Below are 17,638 nucleotides of genomic sequence, written 5' to 3'. Positions count from 1 at the left end.
GATGCGCTACCCATGTATTGCTGGTAACTTGAACTGTTTCCTGTTTTAAATCATTAAGTTCGACCAATCAAGCTATTGTTGAAATCATTGAAGAAATGGCTCAAGACTTAAAAGTGAATTGGTCAATGTAAGGAGAGAAAACAAATTAAATATCACCTGGGTGTCAAGGTCAGTCCTTCTTTCCCTTGTCACGTGAATACATTGCAGGAAACGACCAAAATAAGGTCCACCTATTGTTTTCAGGTTTCTAAATCTGTGCTTCTGATGTAGAGATAATATTGAACCTTCGTCTTAGTTTTAAACTTGTTACGACCATAACCCTAATTCTAACCCTGCTAATTAGCTCATTTAATTTAAGACACATCATAAGTGTCTAGCAGCGTCGAAATTAATCCGGTGCTGATAATTAAAGACACATAATATAAGCGGTTAATAGAATCGATAATTAACGAGGATTCGATACTCTGTCTGCATTTGTGATGTTACCGATGCCTAACGACAAAATCTGCGCCTCAGTTTTTGACGTTACTCCCCAAAACAGCTTGTTTGGCTCACAGAGGTTATTCAATCCCAATCTGCGCTTTCTTGTATTTCGGCTACATTACGCTGAAAAAGGAGTTTGTTTGAAATGTTCACACATCTAAGTGATATTTATACGTCCATGTTATGCCTCACCTAATGCATAAACCCGACAGTATAGCTATTGACGATGTTTGAGTCCACTTAACAACATAAAACTGAAGATAATCTCCACGTTAATCTCATGTTAATCCGGGGGTTAACCTACGCAGACCGGACCAGCAGTGAAGATAGGATTAACCACTGGACTCAACTATTTCGTCTGTTTGGTCTTTGAATTTTCTGCGTAGGGTTAGTGTTTGCCTCGACAAACAGACCCGGGGGGAGCGGTTAATTCGGTCAAATAGATGAGGCTTGTGACATCTTGACCACATGGGCTGGACGAAAATGTGGCCGGCTCTCGGCCATAAAAAGCCGGATCACGGCAACGACCGTCTGATTTAATTTGTAGTGTCGCGTTTTTCACCGCCATTTATAAAAGAGCGGATATGAGAGTTTTGTTTCATTAACCATAGTTAACTGGGCGATTCATGATGTAAGTATATATTTTTTACATTAATGAAGTTAGTATCGTTTTCATTTACATTAATGAAGTATCATTGTTTTACAATAATTAAGTTAGTATAATTTTCTTTTACAATGATAAATTAATTAAGTATCATTTTCGTTTTACATTAATGAAATAGCTGACCTTTTTTTTAAAATAATAAAGTTAGTATAATTTCTTATACACGAAACAATAGTTTAACTAGCGATTAATGAAGAAAATTTCGATATTCTTATTGTACGGTTTGTTAAAACGGCAACGACTTAAATAAGTATTCTATTTCTTTTTTTTTTAAAGTAATCTATAAATTAATTTTTAAAATGTAAATTGAATTAACATAGATACAGTTCTAAAAGCAATCGATACAATTGACTTCCTGAGTTGATACTAAATTAATCAAGGATTATTTATTTTGTTTTTTTTAAATATGGATAATGTCTCGAAAACTAATTTTGTTAGTGGTTGGGGGGGGGGGGGAGAAATAAAGATTTGTAGATAGAGACACTGCTGAAATGTTTGAGACATTTTTTAAAGTATTGCTGGGATTTGCTATCCCCTAACGCTCTCTCTCTTTCTCTCTCTCTCTCAATCTCTCTCTCTCTCCCTCTCTCTCTCTCTCTTTCTCTCTCTCTCTCTCTCTCTCTCTCTTTCTCTCGTGTCTCTCCTTTTTCACATTAAAACACTTTATACTAATATTGATAAAGTGTGAGTTGCCCCCGTACACTTAGATATAATATCTTATAATCAAGCTAGATTATCGTGCAGCACTCTGAATTCCTGTACTATTTTAGATCAAGGGTGAGCTGAGGATGACGACACGCTCCAGCAAACTGTTGATGGCCGTTTTGGTCATCGTGACCTCGCGATCGTCGGCTCAAGAAAGGTCAAGGTCGAATATATTTAACAACGACCCTATCAACGTGGAGGAGTTGGGCGCCCCGCCGGCTACGTCAACGGTGTTGTTGTATGGTGGGTGTTCTGTAGCTTCAATAGTGTTGTTGTATGGTGGGTGTTCTGTCGCTTCAATAGTGTTGTTGTATGGTGGGTGTTCTGTAGCTTCAATAGTGTTGTTGTATGGTGGGTGTTCTGTAGCTTCAATAGTGTTGTTGTATGGTGGGTGTTCTGTAGCTTCAATAGTGTTGTTGTATGGTGGGTGTTCTGTCGCTTCAATAGTGTTGTTGTATGGTGGGTGTTCTGTAGCTTCAATAGTGTTGTTGTATGGTGAGTGTTCTGTAGCTTCAATAGTGTTGTTGTATGGTGGGTGTTCTGTCGCTTCAATAGTGTTGTTGTATGGTGGGTGTTCTGTCGCTTCAATAGTGTTGTTGTATGGTGGGTGTTCTGTAGCGTCAACAGTGTTGTTGTATGGTGGGTGTTCTGTCGCTTCAATAGTGTTGTTGTATGGTGGGTGTTTTGTCGCTTCAATAGTGTTGTTGTATGGTGGGTGTTCTGTAGCTTCAATAGTGTTGTTGTATGGTGGGTGTTCTGTCGCTTCAATAGTGTTGTTGTATGGTGGGTGTTCTGTAGCTTCAATAGTGTTGTTGTATGGTGGGTGTTCTGTCGCTTCAATAGTGTTGTTGTATGGTGGGTGTTCTGTAGCTTCAATAGTGTTGTTGTATGGTGGGTGTTCTGTAGCGTCAATAGTGTTGTTGTATGGTGGGTGTTCTGTAGCTTCAATAGTGTTGTTGTATGGTGGGTGTTCTGTAGCGTCAACAGTGTTGTTGTATGGTGGGTGTTCTGTAGCTTCAATAGTGTTGTTGTATGGTGGGTGTTCTGTAGCGTCAATAGTGTTGTTGTATGGTGGGTGTTCTGTAGCTTCAATAGTGTTGTTGTATGGTGGGTGTTCTGTAGCGTCAACAGTGTTGTTGTATGGTGGGTGTTCTGTAGCTTCAATAGTGTTGTTGTATGGTGGGTGTTCTGTCGCTTCAATAGTGTTGTTGTATGGTGGGTGTTCTGTCGCTTCAATAGTGTTGTTGTATGGTGGGTGTTCTGTCGCTTCAATAGTGTTGTTGTATGGTGGGTGTTCTGTAGCTTTAATAGTTTTGTTGTATGGTGGGTGTTCTGTAGCTTCAATAGTGTTGTTGTATGGTGGGTGTTCTGTAGCTTCAATAGTGTTGTTGTATGGTGGTTGTTCTGTAGCTTCAATAGTGTTGTATGGTGGGTGTTCTGTCGCTTCAATAGTGTTGTTGTATGGTGGGTGTTCTGTAGCTTCAATAGTGTTGTTGTATGGTGGGTGTTCTGTCGCTTCAATAGTGTTGTTGTATGGTGGGTGTTCTGTCGCTTCAATAGTGTTGTTGTATGGTGGGTGTTCTGTAGCTTCAATAGTGTTGTTGTATGGTGGGTGTTCTGTAGCTTCAATAGTGTTGTTGTATGGTGGGTGTTCTGTAGCGTCAACAGTGTTGTTGTATGGTGGGTGTTCTGTAGCTTGAATAGTGTTGTTGTATGGTGGGTCTTCTGTCGCTTCAATAGTGTTGTTGTATGGTGGGTGTTCTGTCGCTTCAATAGTGTTGTTGTATGGTGGGTGTTCTGTAGCGTCAATAGTGTTGTTGTATGGTGGGTGTTCTGTCGCTTCAATAGTGTTGTTGTATGGTGGGTGTTCTGTCGCTTCAATAGTGTTGTTGTATGGTGGGTGTTCTGTCGCTTCAACTTTGTTGTTGTATGGTGGGTGTTCTGTAGCTTCAATAGTGTTGTTGTATGGTGGGTGTTCTGTCGCTTCAACTTTGTTGTTGTATGGTGGGTGTTCTGTCGCTTCAATAGTTTTTAGCGCAATTTCCATACGGACAATTGCGATTATTAACTCGTCATTTCTGGATGGATGAATGGATGTATGAATGAATGGATGGATGTGTGTCCGCAGCTTTAAGTCGTATCTCCTCCTCAACGCAGCAATATCAAGGACTAGTTCCAAAAGCAAATATGTTAAGCAAGTTCCAAGGATGATTATGGGCCAAAACAATTCCCGGAATTCCTTCCTGGATTTCCCGGAAAAGCCAAAAAACCTCGAACAAATGCAGTTTTTGCTCCATATCTCAGCAACCAGACCACTTAGCGACTTCAAACATTTACCAATCGATTCCTGTCATAATTTAGAACAATATTGCCGAAGAAAGTTTTCAAAAATATCCTTTCGTTCGGTCACAAAATTTTTTTTAAAATTATTCAAACTGAGCATCGTATAGGCCTAGGATGATATTTTAAACTGAGCATCTTGTAGGCCTACTCGTTAAAATAAAACTATTTCCGTTGATATAGGTTAATCTAGTTGTCTTTTTTTTAACTTATTAATTCAAACGTTATTTTTGTACCCTATTAATTTATTTATAATTTATATGAGAGTGATAGGGAGTTACAATTACAAGGTTTTGTTTCGCTAGGCCTAATCATTTTTTCACATTTAAAAAAAAATTAATTAAGGAAATTGCGCTTAAATTGTCACTAGACTTTTTATTAACTTGTTTTTAAGGTTTTCTCTGGTTTTATTTTAAACTTGTCGTCAATTTGTTAACATTTTTTTAGTTTAATATATATATATATATATATATATATATATATATATATATATATATATATATATATATATATATACACACACCGGGTATCGCAGTAACTTTGGCTATTAGATGATTAGCAAGGCTCTAAAACAAATTTATTTGTAATTTTATGGCGTGCATTAATGCGATTTTCTTCTGGGTCTCAGAAACTCTACCTAAACCGATAGCCGAATCGATGTTATAGTGTATGTCCTTAAACTTTCGCACAGATTTGATTCTATTGTGTCTTGCAACTACCGACCAATGAATTATTTCCCCTTACACACATCAACCACTACACGCACTTGGTCCCCAGATTGTACGGGCACACACAGACCCAAGTCCGACAACCCCAGCGCCTTCCAGGTGTTCCACAACAACGACTGGTGGACCCAGCTCTGCCAGGAAGGTCTGCGATGGAACCAGTCCCTCTGCAGGTGTGAGTACCCCAACGGACGGCGACCGAATATTGAGTGCAGGTACACATTTCACAAGGACGTTCTGAATAGTTTTCAAACAACTTTTAAATTCGTTGTCTCCTTTTTAGACCCAGGGACCACATCTATCTTAAAAATATGTTGTCGTCACTCTTTAAACACAAGATGTGCTTGTCTTACGTTTAAGAGTTTATCTTTAATTAAGTTTTTTTTTACTATTCTTTCAACTTCAGGGGAGGCATAAGTTTTAAAACTTTTCCATGTCAAACAAAATTTACATTTGATTCCTCTTTTGTAAGAAAGACTTATAAAACACACTTGATATTTCAAGGTAATTTTTTGAAATCTGGAGAAGCTTGGAAACAGAAACTCCCATCATAACTTAGTTATATTTTTATGAGTAGTCTTTAAGAATTATATCATCTTGGTAGGTTACATATGGATAAAAACAACCGAAGTTGACATAAACTCTAGCGTTGGAATACGAGCTCATAAACTTGCGATGTGTTTTAAAATTAACCATATATTTACAGAGGTATTGAGTTATGTACATACAAGTTAACACCTGTGTCTCACTTCCGCTTCTCTTCACACCCCATTCTCACCTCTCTCTGCAAGTCACGTCTGCTTCTCACCTTCCCTTTACACACCTGTTTCCCACCCCCCTTCCCTTCTTCTTACAACTGATTCTCACCTTCCCTTTACACACTTGTACCCCACCTTCCCTTTACACACCTGTTTCCCACCCCCCCTTCCTTTCTTCTTACAACTGATTCTCACCTTCCCTTTACACACCTGTACCCCACCTTCCCTTGTCACACCTGTATCCCACCCCACCCCTTCCCTTCTTCTTACAACTGATTCTCACCTCCCCTTTACACATCTGTTTCCCACCTTCCCTTTACACACCTGTATCCCACCTTCTCTTTACACACCTGTATCCCACCTTCCCTTGTCACACCTGTATCCCACCCCACCCCTTCCCTTCTTCTTACAACTGATTCTCACCTCCCCTTTACACATCTGTTTCCCACCTTCCCTTGTCACACCTGTATCCCACCCCACCCCTTCCCTTCTTCTTACAACTGATTCTCACCTTCCCTTTACACACCTTTTGCTCACCTCCCCTTTAAACACCTGTATCCCACCTTCCCTTTACACACCTGTATCCCACCTCTCCCCCAGGGAGCACCGCGCGACAAGCACGGAGCCCAGCGGGAAATACGAGCAGTTTGTCAACGGGAACTGGATCGTTCGAGACTGTTCTCTGGCTGTGGCTGGTCTAGTGTGGGACCAGGAGTCGTGCCAATGTGTATGGGGACCTCGCAGCAAGGAGATGATCACTGGCCAAGGTAGGTCACTGGGTTAGTCTTACCCCTCATGTCTAGCCTAGTTCTCTGGCCGTGGCTGGTCTAGTGTGGGACCAGGAGTCTTGCCAGTGTGTATGGGGACCTCGCAGCAAGGAGATGATCACTGGTCAAGGTAGGTCACTGGGTTAGTCTTACCCCTCATGTCTAGCCTAGTTCTCTGGCCGTGGCTGGTCTAGTGTGGGACCAGGAGTCGCAGCAAGGAGATGATCACTGGCCAAGGTAGGTCACTGGGTCAATCATACCACTCACATCCTACCTCATTTGATTCTGTAAAATATGTTAAAGTGTGTCCTTATTTTAACGTAAAGTGTGTCTTGCGACCTGCTTTCATTCAACCTAACAAAGGCTACGCAGTTCAAGTAGTTTACTCAGAACACCTTTTTTTACAAACCAACGTAACTTCCTCTATGCTAGTCACTACCAAAAGCCCAAAACAATCGTTAACTTCGCTTTTATACCCGTATTCGACCTTAGGATAACAAAACATAAACACCCCGGGGTTAACTCACACACACTCTCCACTAAGTTCTAGACTATTCTAGCCTATACTAATGTAACCTGCAAACGAACGGTAACAGTATTTATTTTCTTAGCTTAGCTCTACAGTACTACCCTAAATCGACTGTAACAGAATTACAATTTTCTCTTTCTTCCAGTAAAGTTGACCTTCCTGCATTTTTTTTTAAAACACAAAACCTACAATCGTATTTCATTATGCTTAAAAAGTTATCTGCCGTAAAACAACCTTCCACTGTTCTTTGTTTTCAATTCACTCGTTGACGAATCTCATGTCAAAAACCTCTTACTCACCAGACACTACCTGTTGAAGAAATAGCGTAGTCATCTTTACTTTCTCAGACTGAAGACTTCTCCCTTTTAGAACAGAGGAGACTCCAGTACCTACAACCAGCAGCCAGTGTCCAGCAACACATCCGGCCCCCATCCCCACCCCTGCTTCTGTTCAAACTGCGCCTATTATTAGCACAACGTCACGTGATGTATATCTAGTCACATGACTTCTGTATCTCCAGCCATCACCCTCTGTGACATCATGCTCAACATTAATCTAGTCACATGACTAACTTCTGTATCTCCAGGCATCACCCTCTGTGATATCATGCTCGACATTAATCTAGTCACATGACTTCTGTATGTCCAGGCATCACCCTCTGTGATATCATGCTCAACATTAATCTAGTCACATGACTAACTTCTGTATCTCCAGGTATCACCCCCTGCGACATCATGCTCAACATAACCTTCGAGGACGGGCTCAAAGACTCGGCGAAAAATTCTTTCGTCGAGGTTGGCCGTGGGCCGGTGGTGCCCACATTCGACCTTGACCCCAAGGAAGCTGTCGACGGAACAAAGGCGGCGTTCTTTAGTGAAACGGCCCTAAACATTTGGTATTTCGCAGGTAACGCTCTCTACAGCATTCGCAATTCTGATGTAAATTTATCAGTTAATAGCCAAATAACAGCATGCAAACATGCAAGTACATATTCTAGCCTTAAACATTAGGTATTTCACAGGTAAAGCTCTATACAGCTTGTATCTAATAACTGCACTAAGCAATCTCGCAGTGTTTCTTCCAGACTTTTTTCTCCGGGAGGTGGGGGGCACTTGAAATTTTCCGGGGGCGGTAGACTTTCTTCGGAGGGGGGGGGGGGAAAGAACACTGTTAAAAGTATATATTTTCTATATAAATTATATAAATTTAATTTCGTTCGGAGGGGGGGGGGGGGGGGGCGGACATTTTTTTTGGGGGGGGGGGGGTCTTTGACCCCCCCCCCCCCCCAGAGAGATGCCTGGAAGAAACTCTGCGCGCAAGTAGACATACTCTAGCCTTAAACTCATGGTATTTCGCAGGCAAAACTATCGTCAGCTTCTGTAGTTCTGTTGTTAACTACAAGTAACTGCACCCTACACTCTAGCGAGTACATACTCTAGCATATGCTCACTTATCCATGGGTTATTTGCCTCCTAGTGGTAGGGGGGGGGGGAGGAGAGGAGAAAAATTAGAAGGTCTCCACCAAAACATCTTCCTACGATTTGTTAAAAAGCTATACAAAAATATTTAATCGTTGTATAGATGAACCCTGTCTTGGAATACCAGTTGGATTATAAGATGTGTAGAACAGTTTAGCTGGTATTGGATTAAGATGTTGGGTAGTGGAATGAACGCCACACATCCACAGTTCACAACTTCCCTCTCTGATATTGTTTCATTTTTTTTCTTCTTCGTTCTTAATTCTAGTGGTGGAATTAATTACCTCCAACACAATTAAGTATTACGTGTCAACTGGTTATGCGCCATATAGTCCATTGACTCTGATTTCAGCCTGCTTTTCTTCCTTGGATTTTCTCCCTTTGTCCAACCAAGAACAAACTACAAGACAGCAGTTGTTTGATTTTGGAGTTGTCTCTCCTAGAAGAGTTGCTGTCCCTAGCTGTTGAGCCTCGGCACCCCGTCAAAAGAGCGCACGACAAAAGAGCGCCGACATAAGAGCGCCGACATAAGAGCGCCGACATAAGAGCGCATCAATTTCCCGACAAAAGAGCGCCGACATAAGAGCGCAAACTAAAAATCGAAAAACCATATTTAATAAATAAAAACAAGAAAATTAACTCAGATCAGAAGGCATCGTTTGGTGTTAACTCTTTATTGCTTCATTAAAAAGCTAATTGTTCAGTTTCTTTAACTAAAAAACTGGTACAACCAACGTAGAGTCCAGTTATTCAAAACGCAATCTAATAACACATACAAAGATTTTAAATGTAAGGCCTAAAGTGAGAATATAAACTGAAATGAAATGTAACAAAATGAAAATAAGTTAGAATAATAAAACGTTTCTTAATAGTTGAATTTATATTGCTAAGTTGTGGGCTATACCTCGTAGGTAATCCTGCATTGAATCATTAGCATAGGTTGAAGCAATCCCCTGCTATCTTCGGTTCAGCTGAACATATTTGTTCTTTGAAACTTCTGGTTGTCGTTTGAAGAGGTTCAGGAATTGTTATCTATGCAACGTTCTGCGGATTTGGGTATGGCAGCTGCGTTATTGTGTTCTGATGATGACTGAACAACATCGTTCAGCATTTTCATCCGTCCTCGGCAGCCATCTTTCTTGCAGCATCTCCATGTCGTACTTCCATCAGCATTTGCTTTGTCCTTTCTATTTCTGTAGCCTTCGACCAATATAATAACCTTCACTTTCTGTGATTCGATCTTCTCCATGTTAATTGGATTAGAAATATTGTCAAACTGCATTCATAACATATTAACCAAATTAAATAAATAAAGACGTTGTTCTCTCGCCGATTGTTTAATTAAAACAAGAGTTAACCATGTCATATTCGTTTAGCGTACAACATGTGTTTTTTTTAAATTGACTGCGCTCTTATGTCGGCGCTCTTTTGTCTGCGCTCTTTTGTCGGCGCTATTATGTCGGCGCTCTTTTGTCTGCGCTCTTATGTCGGCGCTCTTTTGTCGTGCGCTCTTTTGACGGGTCACCCTCATCTGCCCGAGAGTTCAAACTCGAGAACTTTTTGGTATAACAACCATGAGCTTTACCGATTCGACCCCCCACTCGACCCCCGAAACCCCCCCCCCCCCCTTTGCTTCTATATATCTACACCTCAACACCACTTTCAGGAAACGAGCTGGGCACATCACTGAGAGTAGAGTTCAGGTTCAAGATGACTAACGACCCCGCTAACAGAGACAAGTACCAAATCTTCATCTCCAACGGCTGTAACGTATCCAACCCCGGCTACACCACGCCATCGCTGGCCATCGGATACCGGCCAGCTGACCAGTCGTATCTCTTGGCTTTTGAGACGTCCAGCGCTAGGAAGGCAATCGTCTGCACCAAGCGTTTGGTGAGTGTCTAGTGGTGATTGGTGGCTTTCTGTGTGGGGGGAGGGTGATACAAATTGGTGAGTCTCTAGTGGTGACTAGTGACTTTCTGTGTGGGGGGAGGGTGATACAAATTGGTGAGTCTCTAGTGGTGACTAGTGACTTTCTGTGTGGGGGGAGGGTGATACAAATTGGTGAGTCTCTAGTGGTGACTAGTGACTTTCTGTGTGGGGGGAGGGTGATACAAATTGGTGAGTCTCTAGTGGTGACTAGTGACTTTCTGTGTGGGGGGAGGGTGATACAAATTGGTGAGTCTCTAGTGGTGATTGGTGACTTTGTGTGTGGGGGGAGGGTGATACAAATTGGTGAGTCTAATCGTGGTGACTGGTGACTTTGTGTGGGGAGGGTGATACAAATTGGTGAGTCTAATCGTGGTGACTGGTGACTTTGTGTGGGGAGGGTGATACAAATTGGTGAGTCTAATCGTGGTGACTGGTGACTTAGTGTGGGGAGGGTGATACAAATTGGTGAGTCTAATCGTGGTGACTGGTGACTTTTTGTGGGGAGGGTGATACAAATTGGTGAGTCTCAAGTCGTGGTGACTGGTTATTTTGTGTGGGGAGGGTGATACAGATTGGTGAGTCTAATCGTAGTGACTGGTGATTTTGTGCGGGGAGGGTGATACAAATTGGTGAGTCTCCAGTGGTGATTGGTGATTTTGTGTGGGGAGGGTGATACCAATTGGTGAGTCTAAAATGGTAATGACTGATGATTTTATTGTGAAGCGGGTGATACCATCTGGTGAGTCTAGTGAATTTGTTGAGGTCTTGACAATGGAGTTTATTGAAAGAGTGTAAACCTACTTGCTGAGCATTAAGTGTGGAGTTGTAATAGTGTTTAACTCCCTTTACGACTTTTGGTACACAACTAGTGAGCTATAAACAATTTTAACCAACGGGTACCCAGTCAAGCTAATTTACGCGAATTAGAGTTACATTTAGGGTATGTGAGATCTACCACAGTGTGAGACTCATCGATTTTTCTCCCCCCCCCCCAGGGTGCATACAGCTGGCACACCGTCTCACTCATCTACGAGGACGGGACTCTGCTGCTCAGGGTCGATGACCAGCCGTGCATCATTTCACAAGATTTCACAGGTCAGCTATTTATAGATTCTCACATCACTCAACGTCATCCACTTTATTCACAAATGGACATTCATTCCATTTATATTATATAGCCTATGATATATATATATATATATATATATATATATATATATATATATATATATATATATATATATATATATATATATATATATACAGTGGCGTAGCGAGGTCGGGTGTCACCCGGTGCGACACTTAATGGTGTCACCCCCGCCCCATAGGCGTAGCGACCCTTCCCGGTGATGATTTTTTTATTTGCAACCCCCCCCCCCCCCCTCAAACTTTCGATTTGCACCCCTCCCCCTCAAACTTTCGATTTGCACCCCTCCCCTCAAAGTTTTCTCTATATATTTTGCTATTTTTGCCTTGATGTTACTCCCCTAAATGGTGTCACCCGGTGCGGTCCGCACCCCCCTCCCCCCCCCCCTCGCTACGCCTCTGTATATATATATATATATATATATATATATATATATATATATATATATATATATATATTAAAACGAGTTAACCCGTTCTGCCCCACAGGACCCATACAGAAGACGCCCTGCCCTTTGACTATTGGTGCAGATCCTCTTGAGAGACAATCCATGTACAAAGGCTACCTTGACAACGTGAGTGATTTCCCTTAGTTTAGATTGGTTTGTCTGTTGAACGAATCAAATGATGTATATCTTTATGAAGAATCATACAAAATTAACATTAAAATGGTATCTTTGTTAACATAGCTGTCCCCATAACATCAAAATGGTACCTTTGTTAACATAGCTGTCCCCATAACATTAAAATGGTATCTTTCCTAACATAGCTGCCCCCATAGTATAAAAGGATAGGCTCGTGAATATTGAGAGCGCTTTGATTTTTTACTTTTTAGAAATGTATGTAGGTTGTCAGTTTTTAAAGAAAGCAAAATTAAATTAACGCTATGGAATTAAATTGGTATCTAATTATTAAATTTAAACGGAAAACTAATTTAGTGAAAGAAAGGTAAAAAGAAAGAGTCATTTCATTTGATTTCTCGATAAATGCGGTTCAATGTTTTGACTATAGCTATACTGAATTTAAAAATAAAATACAATAAAATTCGTATAAAAACTTGCGCGGGTTAATGTTCAATAACTTAGGTAAGGCTAAAAGTGATCTTATTGTGCCTGTATGTATATACCCATCTAACCGATTGTGTTGTCGTTGTTTATCAGGTCCTGATAGCCCGCTACTGCAGGAGATACATCGACAGCGACCCCGCGGACGTGGAGAAGAAGGGCCCCATGCCAGTCGAGGCCGCACCCAGCGTCCTGCCCGTCAGCCGCGCCCCGGACACTAGAGCCACCGAGGAACAGGCCACCGAGAGCGGGAGGGCCGGGAACGAGATCAAACGCGCCGTGAGCAATTCCAAGTACAGCCAAGTCGTCGGTGACAAGCCGAGTGCCAGAAAAGCTCGGCCCGTCGCTCGGGTTCAGGAGAAATCAAAAACTGTGAGTGAGGGTCCGAGTTTCCCTAACCTTTCACCTTTTAAAACCCTGTTCAGTAATTCTAGACAGCCGTCTCTACCTAGAACGGAACACGGAGAATCTAGTGTTTCAAATGTTCATGGAAAGTCAGCTTCAAAAGGCAAATCTAAATCGAAAGAACTTACTCCAGGAAGACCTGTATCTGTTGATATAGTGAACGGCCATGAAAGAAATGGATATGAAAAGCGTGGTCAAGATAAAACAGGACGCCTCCAGCCTGAGCAGTCGCAGGAAAGTAGTTCTCAATCGAGCCAAGAATCCGAAGAGACGGAAAATATTTTCTTAGAGCTAGATAAAGTTTTTTCAAGCTCCAATGAAAATACAGAGCAGGTATCATCGTTTGCATTGCATCGGCCGGATATAAACGATAACAGAAGGTACGATGACAGCATAGTAGATCTACAGACTGATGAAAACGGTGGGAATAGCGATGGAAGAAGAAACCCAAATCAAGAGAACTCACAAGAAAAACCTGCAACACGTGTGACGGAGTATGATGACACAAATGATGAAATTTACGTTAATGAGGTTGATGAAAGAAAGAAACCAGTTCAAAATGTTGAATTAGATGAAGATGTAGATATAAGTAACGAAAGAGAGAGTTTTGTTGTTGAAGAGCCAGTTGACGTGAACAGTGTACGGATGGTTGGAGGATTTTATCAGCACAAGAATTTTCTGGAGCCGAATAATGGAAGGAGAGGAAACGATAGACCAGACACGACAAGTACCAACAGAAGGCCGAGTCAGTTTGCTGGTTCAAAGGTTGAGGGTATGAGAGTAACAAACAGCAAAACATGGGACACTAGAGGGAGACTGGAGTCTGGTAAAGATGGAAGTACACAAACAGAGGGGGAGGTTTCGTATGATGTGGCCAGAAAGAGGGGAGGCATAGAAGTGAACACGGGAAAAGATTCAAGAGTCGATGTTTACGGCAGACCTACTGGAGTTTCAGACAGACGTTTAATTGTTGATATTTTTGAAGCCCCGGCTAATTTTGATATTCTTAACCAGCCTTCAAAAATTGAAATATCGGATCGTCCTGCAAAAATTGATATTTTCGAAAGTCCTGCCGATTTGGATGTTTCAGACAAACCAGCTAATCTTGATGTTTCTGACAAACCAGCGAATCTTGATGTTTCTGACAAACCAGCGAATCTTGATGTTTATGACCGGCCCGCAGGTATTTCTCACCTTGATAGACCTGCTGGTCTGGTGCCGCCAGCAGCGGTGGTTACACCTGATAGAGCCCCCAAAGTCAAGAAACCAAATATACGTTTCCCAAAGAAAGTAAACCGAAATCATTCGACTAAAAACAAAGCTTCGCCCAGTGTAATTCCTCGAGATAGCAATAAAAAACCAAAGCAAGGAGGCAAATCAAATAAAAATAACATTATTGTTTCAAATGGAAATGACGCAGCTAGGAAAGTTCCAGAGACTAGACTCCAAGGTGGAGCATCAGAACAACCAAACCCTGACCGGTTTATTGATGGTTCAGAAGTCTTGCACAAGACGAATCAACATACCCCTAAACAAAATTTGGAGTACGGCGCCATCAATAATCACGAGGAGACGATAGATGACGGGGAGAGTTTTGTCAGTCATATTCGACACGAAGGACTGGACCGACCAAGACTTACAGAAGGTACCGCCCAGCCATCTCTAGGAGACTCGCCTCACAAGGTCCTGGTGCCAGCAGACGACGGGATGCCCCAGTTCATTAAATCGTCTGCTAAAGACCCAACCACGAAAAAAGACGACGCATCGAGACAAAATGCACCTCAACAAAAAAAAGTAGCTACGCACTTTATCAAGGGAACGCCCCGAAACGGCAAAAAGAAAAACAACTGGTACGACAATAAAAGCACAATCGATAACGACCGACAAACACAAGGCAACGTATTAGTATCTGAGAGGAGCGACAGTGGGAATGATGCACAAAAGCCCGTAGAGACAGACATACGCTATAGACATAAATCAGAACAACTTCAAATCACTAAAACGCTAGAGAGTGAAAATATTGGTCAACCACAGCAAAATACAAATACCAAAACGTTGTCAGTCAGCAGTGTATTGCCATCAACTAGAGTCATAAGGAATGATGAAGATACCAACGATCAATACCGTCCTAGCAAACATGAGCAAGAACCCTTGTCCCAGACGATTACTCATGGAAATCCTCACATGAGGTATAATGTTAACGAGTCCAAATACCCTAAACCAAGCACCAAAGATTCTCCTGTTGAAGGCTTCAGTCAAGGCGTTAACAGCCATCACCATACAGCGGAGGAGGTCACTTCAGAGGACCCATCATCCCAAGAGGGACTTGAACTTTCATCGTATGAAGACGGAAACAAAGACGTTTATGTCGATGAAATAACCAACAGCCCTTCTTGGATTCGATCCAGGCACAGTCCACGAGTTTCAGAAAACCAGAAATCCATCAGGAAATCTCAATCTAAACGAAAACCAACAAGCCCGGTAGAAGCAGAGCCTTACAACATTGCAAAGATTCTGAAAGGCATTAAAAAACCTGACGTCAATAACACCAGGGCTGTCAATAAAACAGTAGAGCTCCAAAGCATAAAGGAAGAGAAACCTGACTACAACGAAACGAGGGCTTTGAAACTGATTGACCTAATAGCAGACACCATGAGTCAAACACCCAGCTTCGGCAACCTGACCCACCAGGCTGTAGGCAACCAGGATGTTTTAAGTCAGCTGTTAAAAAACGCCTCCGACCTCATTAGCATTGACGACGTCATTAGCTGGTACGATAAGGAATTCACCAAAATTTTCCCGCAATCCAGTGGCGGAAAGGACCAGGAAGTTCCCCAAAATGATCAAAAGCTGGATCAGGTCAAACTTCCCAAGTCGGAAAACTTCGACCAACATCCAACAGTGGAGCCAGCTAAAGATAGAACTGAGGAACTCACGAAAATTCCATCAGTTGTTCAACGCCACAAACTATCGAAGCTTGAACTCGCCAAAAGTACAAAAGCAGAGATCCCAAAAAGTCCAGGACCGGAGCTTAAAAAAGAAACGGAGCTCGAACTCTCTAGAACGTCCACAGCTGAACCTGTTACAAAACGAACCAACGAAGTCAACCAAACTAAAACCTCCACTGATGTATCAGGGATTTCAGTGATGAAGGATATAACAACCACAAAAACTAATAACATTGATCTTTAACCTTCGATAAAATACAATGGTACGGTTGTTCTAATCGTGTGACCCTTATACAAATATTTTCTTCAACGAATTTCTATACGAATAAAGTTGCTTGTTGCTTACGTAAAAAGCCCAGAATACTACCATTTGAACATGAATACGCCATGAACATATGTAAAAGAAAATTTTCACCGAGGATACCACTTTAACTGAGTAAATTATCAGTTGATGTTTTTTGTTAACAGTCAACTAAATTCAATTGTAATTAAATACGTCTGTCAAAACAAGAAAAAAACATTTTGATGTGTAATATCAATTACTAATTTTCAATAAAACTATAATTTTTAAAAATTATATTTTAATTGATAATACAAAAGTCGTTTTCAAACAAGACTTTATAAAACAATGTCAATTCACATTAAATATTTATTTATTAAAAATAATATTTATTTATTTCTATTTATTATTATATTTTATGTTGCTCTTGTGTATGATTTAATAGAGCATTTAACTGGTTAGAATTTAAGTACTTTTAAAAAACATTATGTGCATTTTTAAACATTTTTTTAAGACACATTAATTCAATGTTTTAATTAGCTTTTTTGAAGATGCACTAATTAAGCGTCCCTTGCTATGTGAAAACTTCACTTCCCATCCTTATAACAACAACTAAGTCTGCATTTTTTTTTCTTCATCACTTCAGCCGTCTCAAGCGTAGATGTCGCCAGCTGAGAGGTGTCCTACAGGACACAAGAGGTGTCCTACAGGACACAAGAGATGTCCTAGGGGACACGAGTTTTCTCAGTCACTGAGCCTGGATTGGTGATGGAAAAAATAAAATGTGTGCTGCCGCTTTTATTTGCATGCGATCTTTGATTCGTTCTTACGAACGTTTCTTCTTAATTAATCGTACCTTCATCTGTCTCCTTTAATTTTAACTTAATTAAAAAAAACTAACATGTTCTATTTAACAAAGAATGTAAATTAAATATTTCATTTTACAATATAATGCAATAAAATATAATCAAAAGTGGAGTTCAGTTTATGTTGTTTTATAAAATATATTATAATTGTATTTTTGAAATAATTGATTCAATACCGTTGTTTTCTTCAGGTTATTGATACATAACATTCCCCTCTGATTTTAATTTTAAGACATATTTAATCAGAGTAGATGCTTTTTGTATTGTTCGCTGATGTCAGACTTTATGTCGCTACCAAATATTTTTAAAATATATTTCACATTAAGCTTGAATGTACGAAAAAAAACATGTGTTTATTTAAGTATAAAGTTAAATGTAAAATGTAACCCAAAAAAAAAAATCAAAGATATAAAAAAAAAGTTTAAAAAAAACATGGACACTTTAGCCGTTTATAAAGTTAAAAAATGGCTAAAAAATTTAAATGAAAAATTAACTTTTAAACAAAAATCGAAAACACTTGAAATAATTACTTCCTTAAAAAACAGAAG

At 40.6% G+C, this 17,638-nt stretch overlaps 1 protein-coding gene across 1 annotated transcript; it reads left to right on the top strand.

The window, feature by feature from the left end:
* Positions 1–1,001: 1,001 nt before the first annotated feature.
* LOC131941946 (uncharacterized) lies at positions 1,002–17,195 on the top strand. Its single transcript, XM_059301580.1, has 10 exons — positions 1,002–1,114; positions 1,918–2,095; positions 4,970–5,132; positions 6,276–6,442; positions 7,686–7,877; positions 10,116–10,342; positions 11,377–11,476; positions 12,017–12,102; positions 12,688–12,963; positions 16,871–17,195. Exons 2-10 carry the CDS (start codon positions 1,936–1,938, stop codon positions 16,883–16,885), a joined length of 1,386 nt encoding a protein of 461 aa, XP_059157563.1. The 5' UTR covers positions 1,002–1,114; positions 1,918–1,935; the 3' UTR covers positions 16,886–17,195.
* Positions 17,196–17,638: the final 443 nt, after the last annotated feature.

This window comes from Physella acuta, unplaced genomic scaffold, assembly GCF_028476545.2.
Source record: "Physella acuta isolate Inbredline_101_S28 unplaced genomic scaffold, ASM2847654v3 ptg000378l, whole genome shotgun sequence".
Lineage (NCBI taxonomy): Eukaryota > Metazoa > Mollusca > Gastropoda > Physidae > Physella > Physella acuta.
This window is presented reverse-complemented; position numbering and strand designations above follow the sequence as displayed.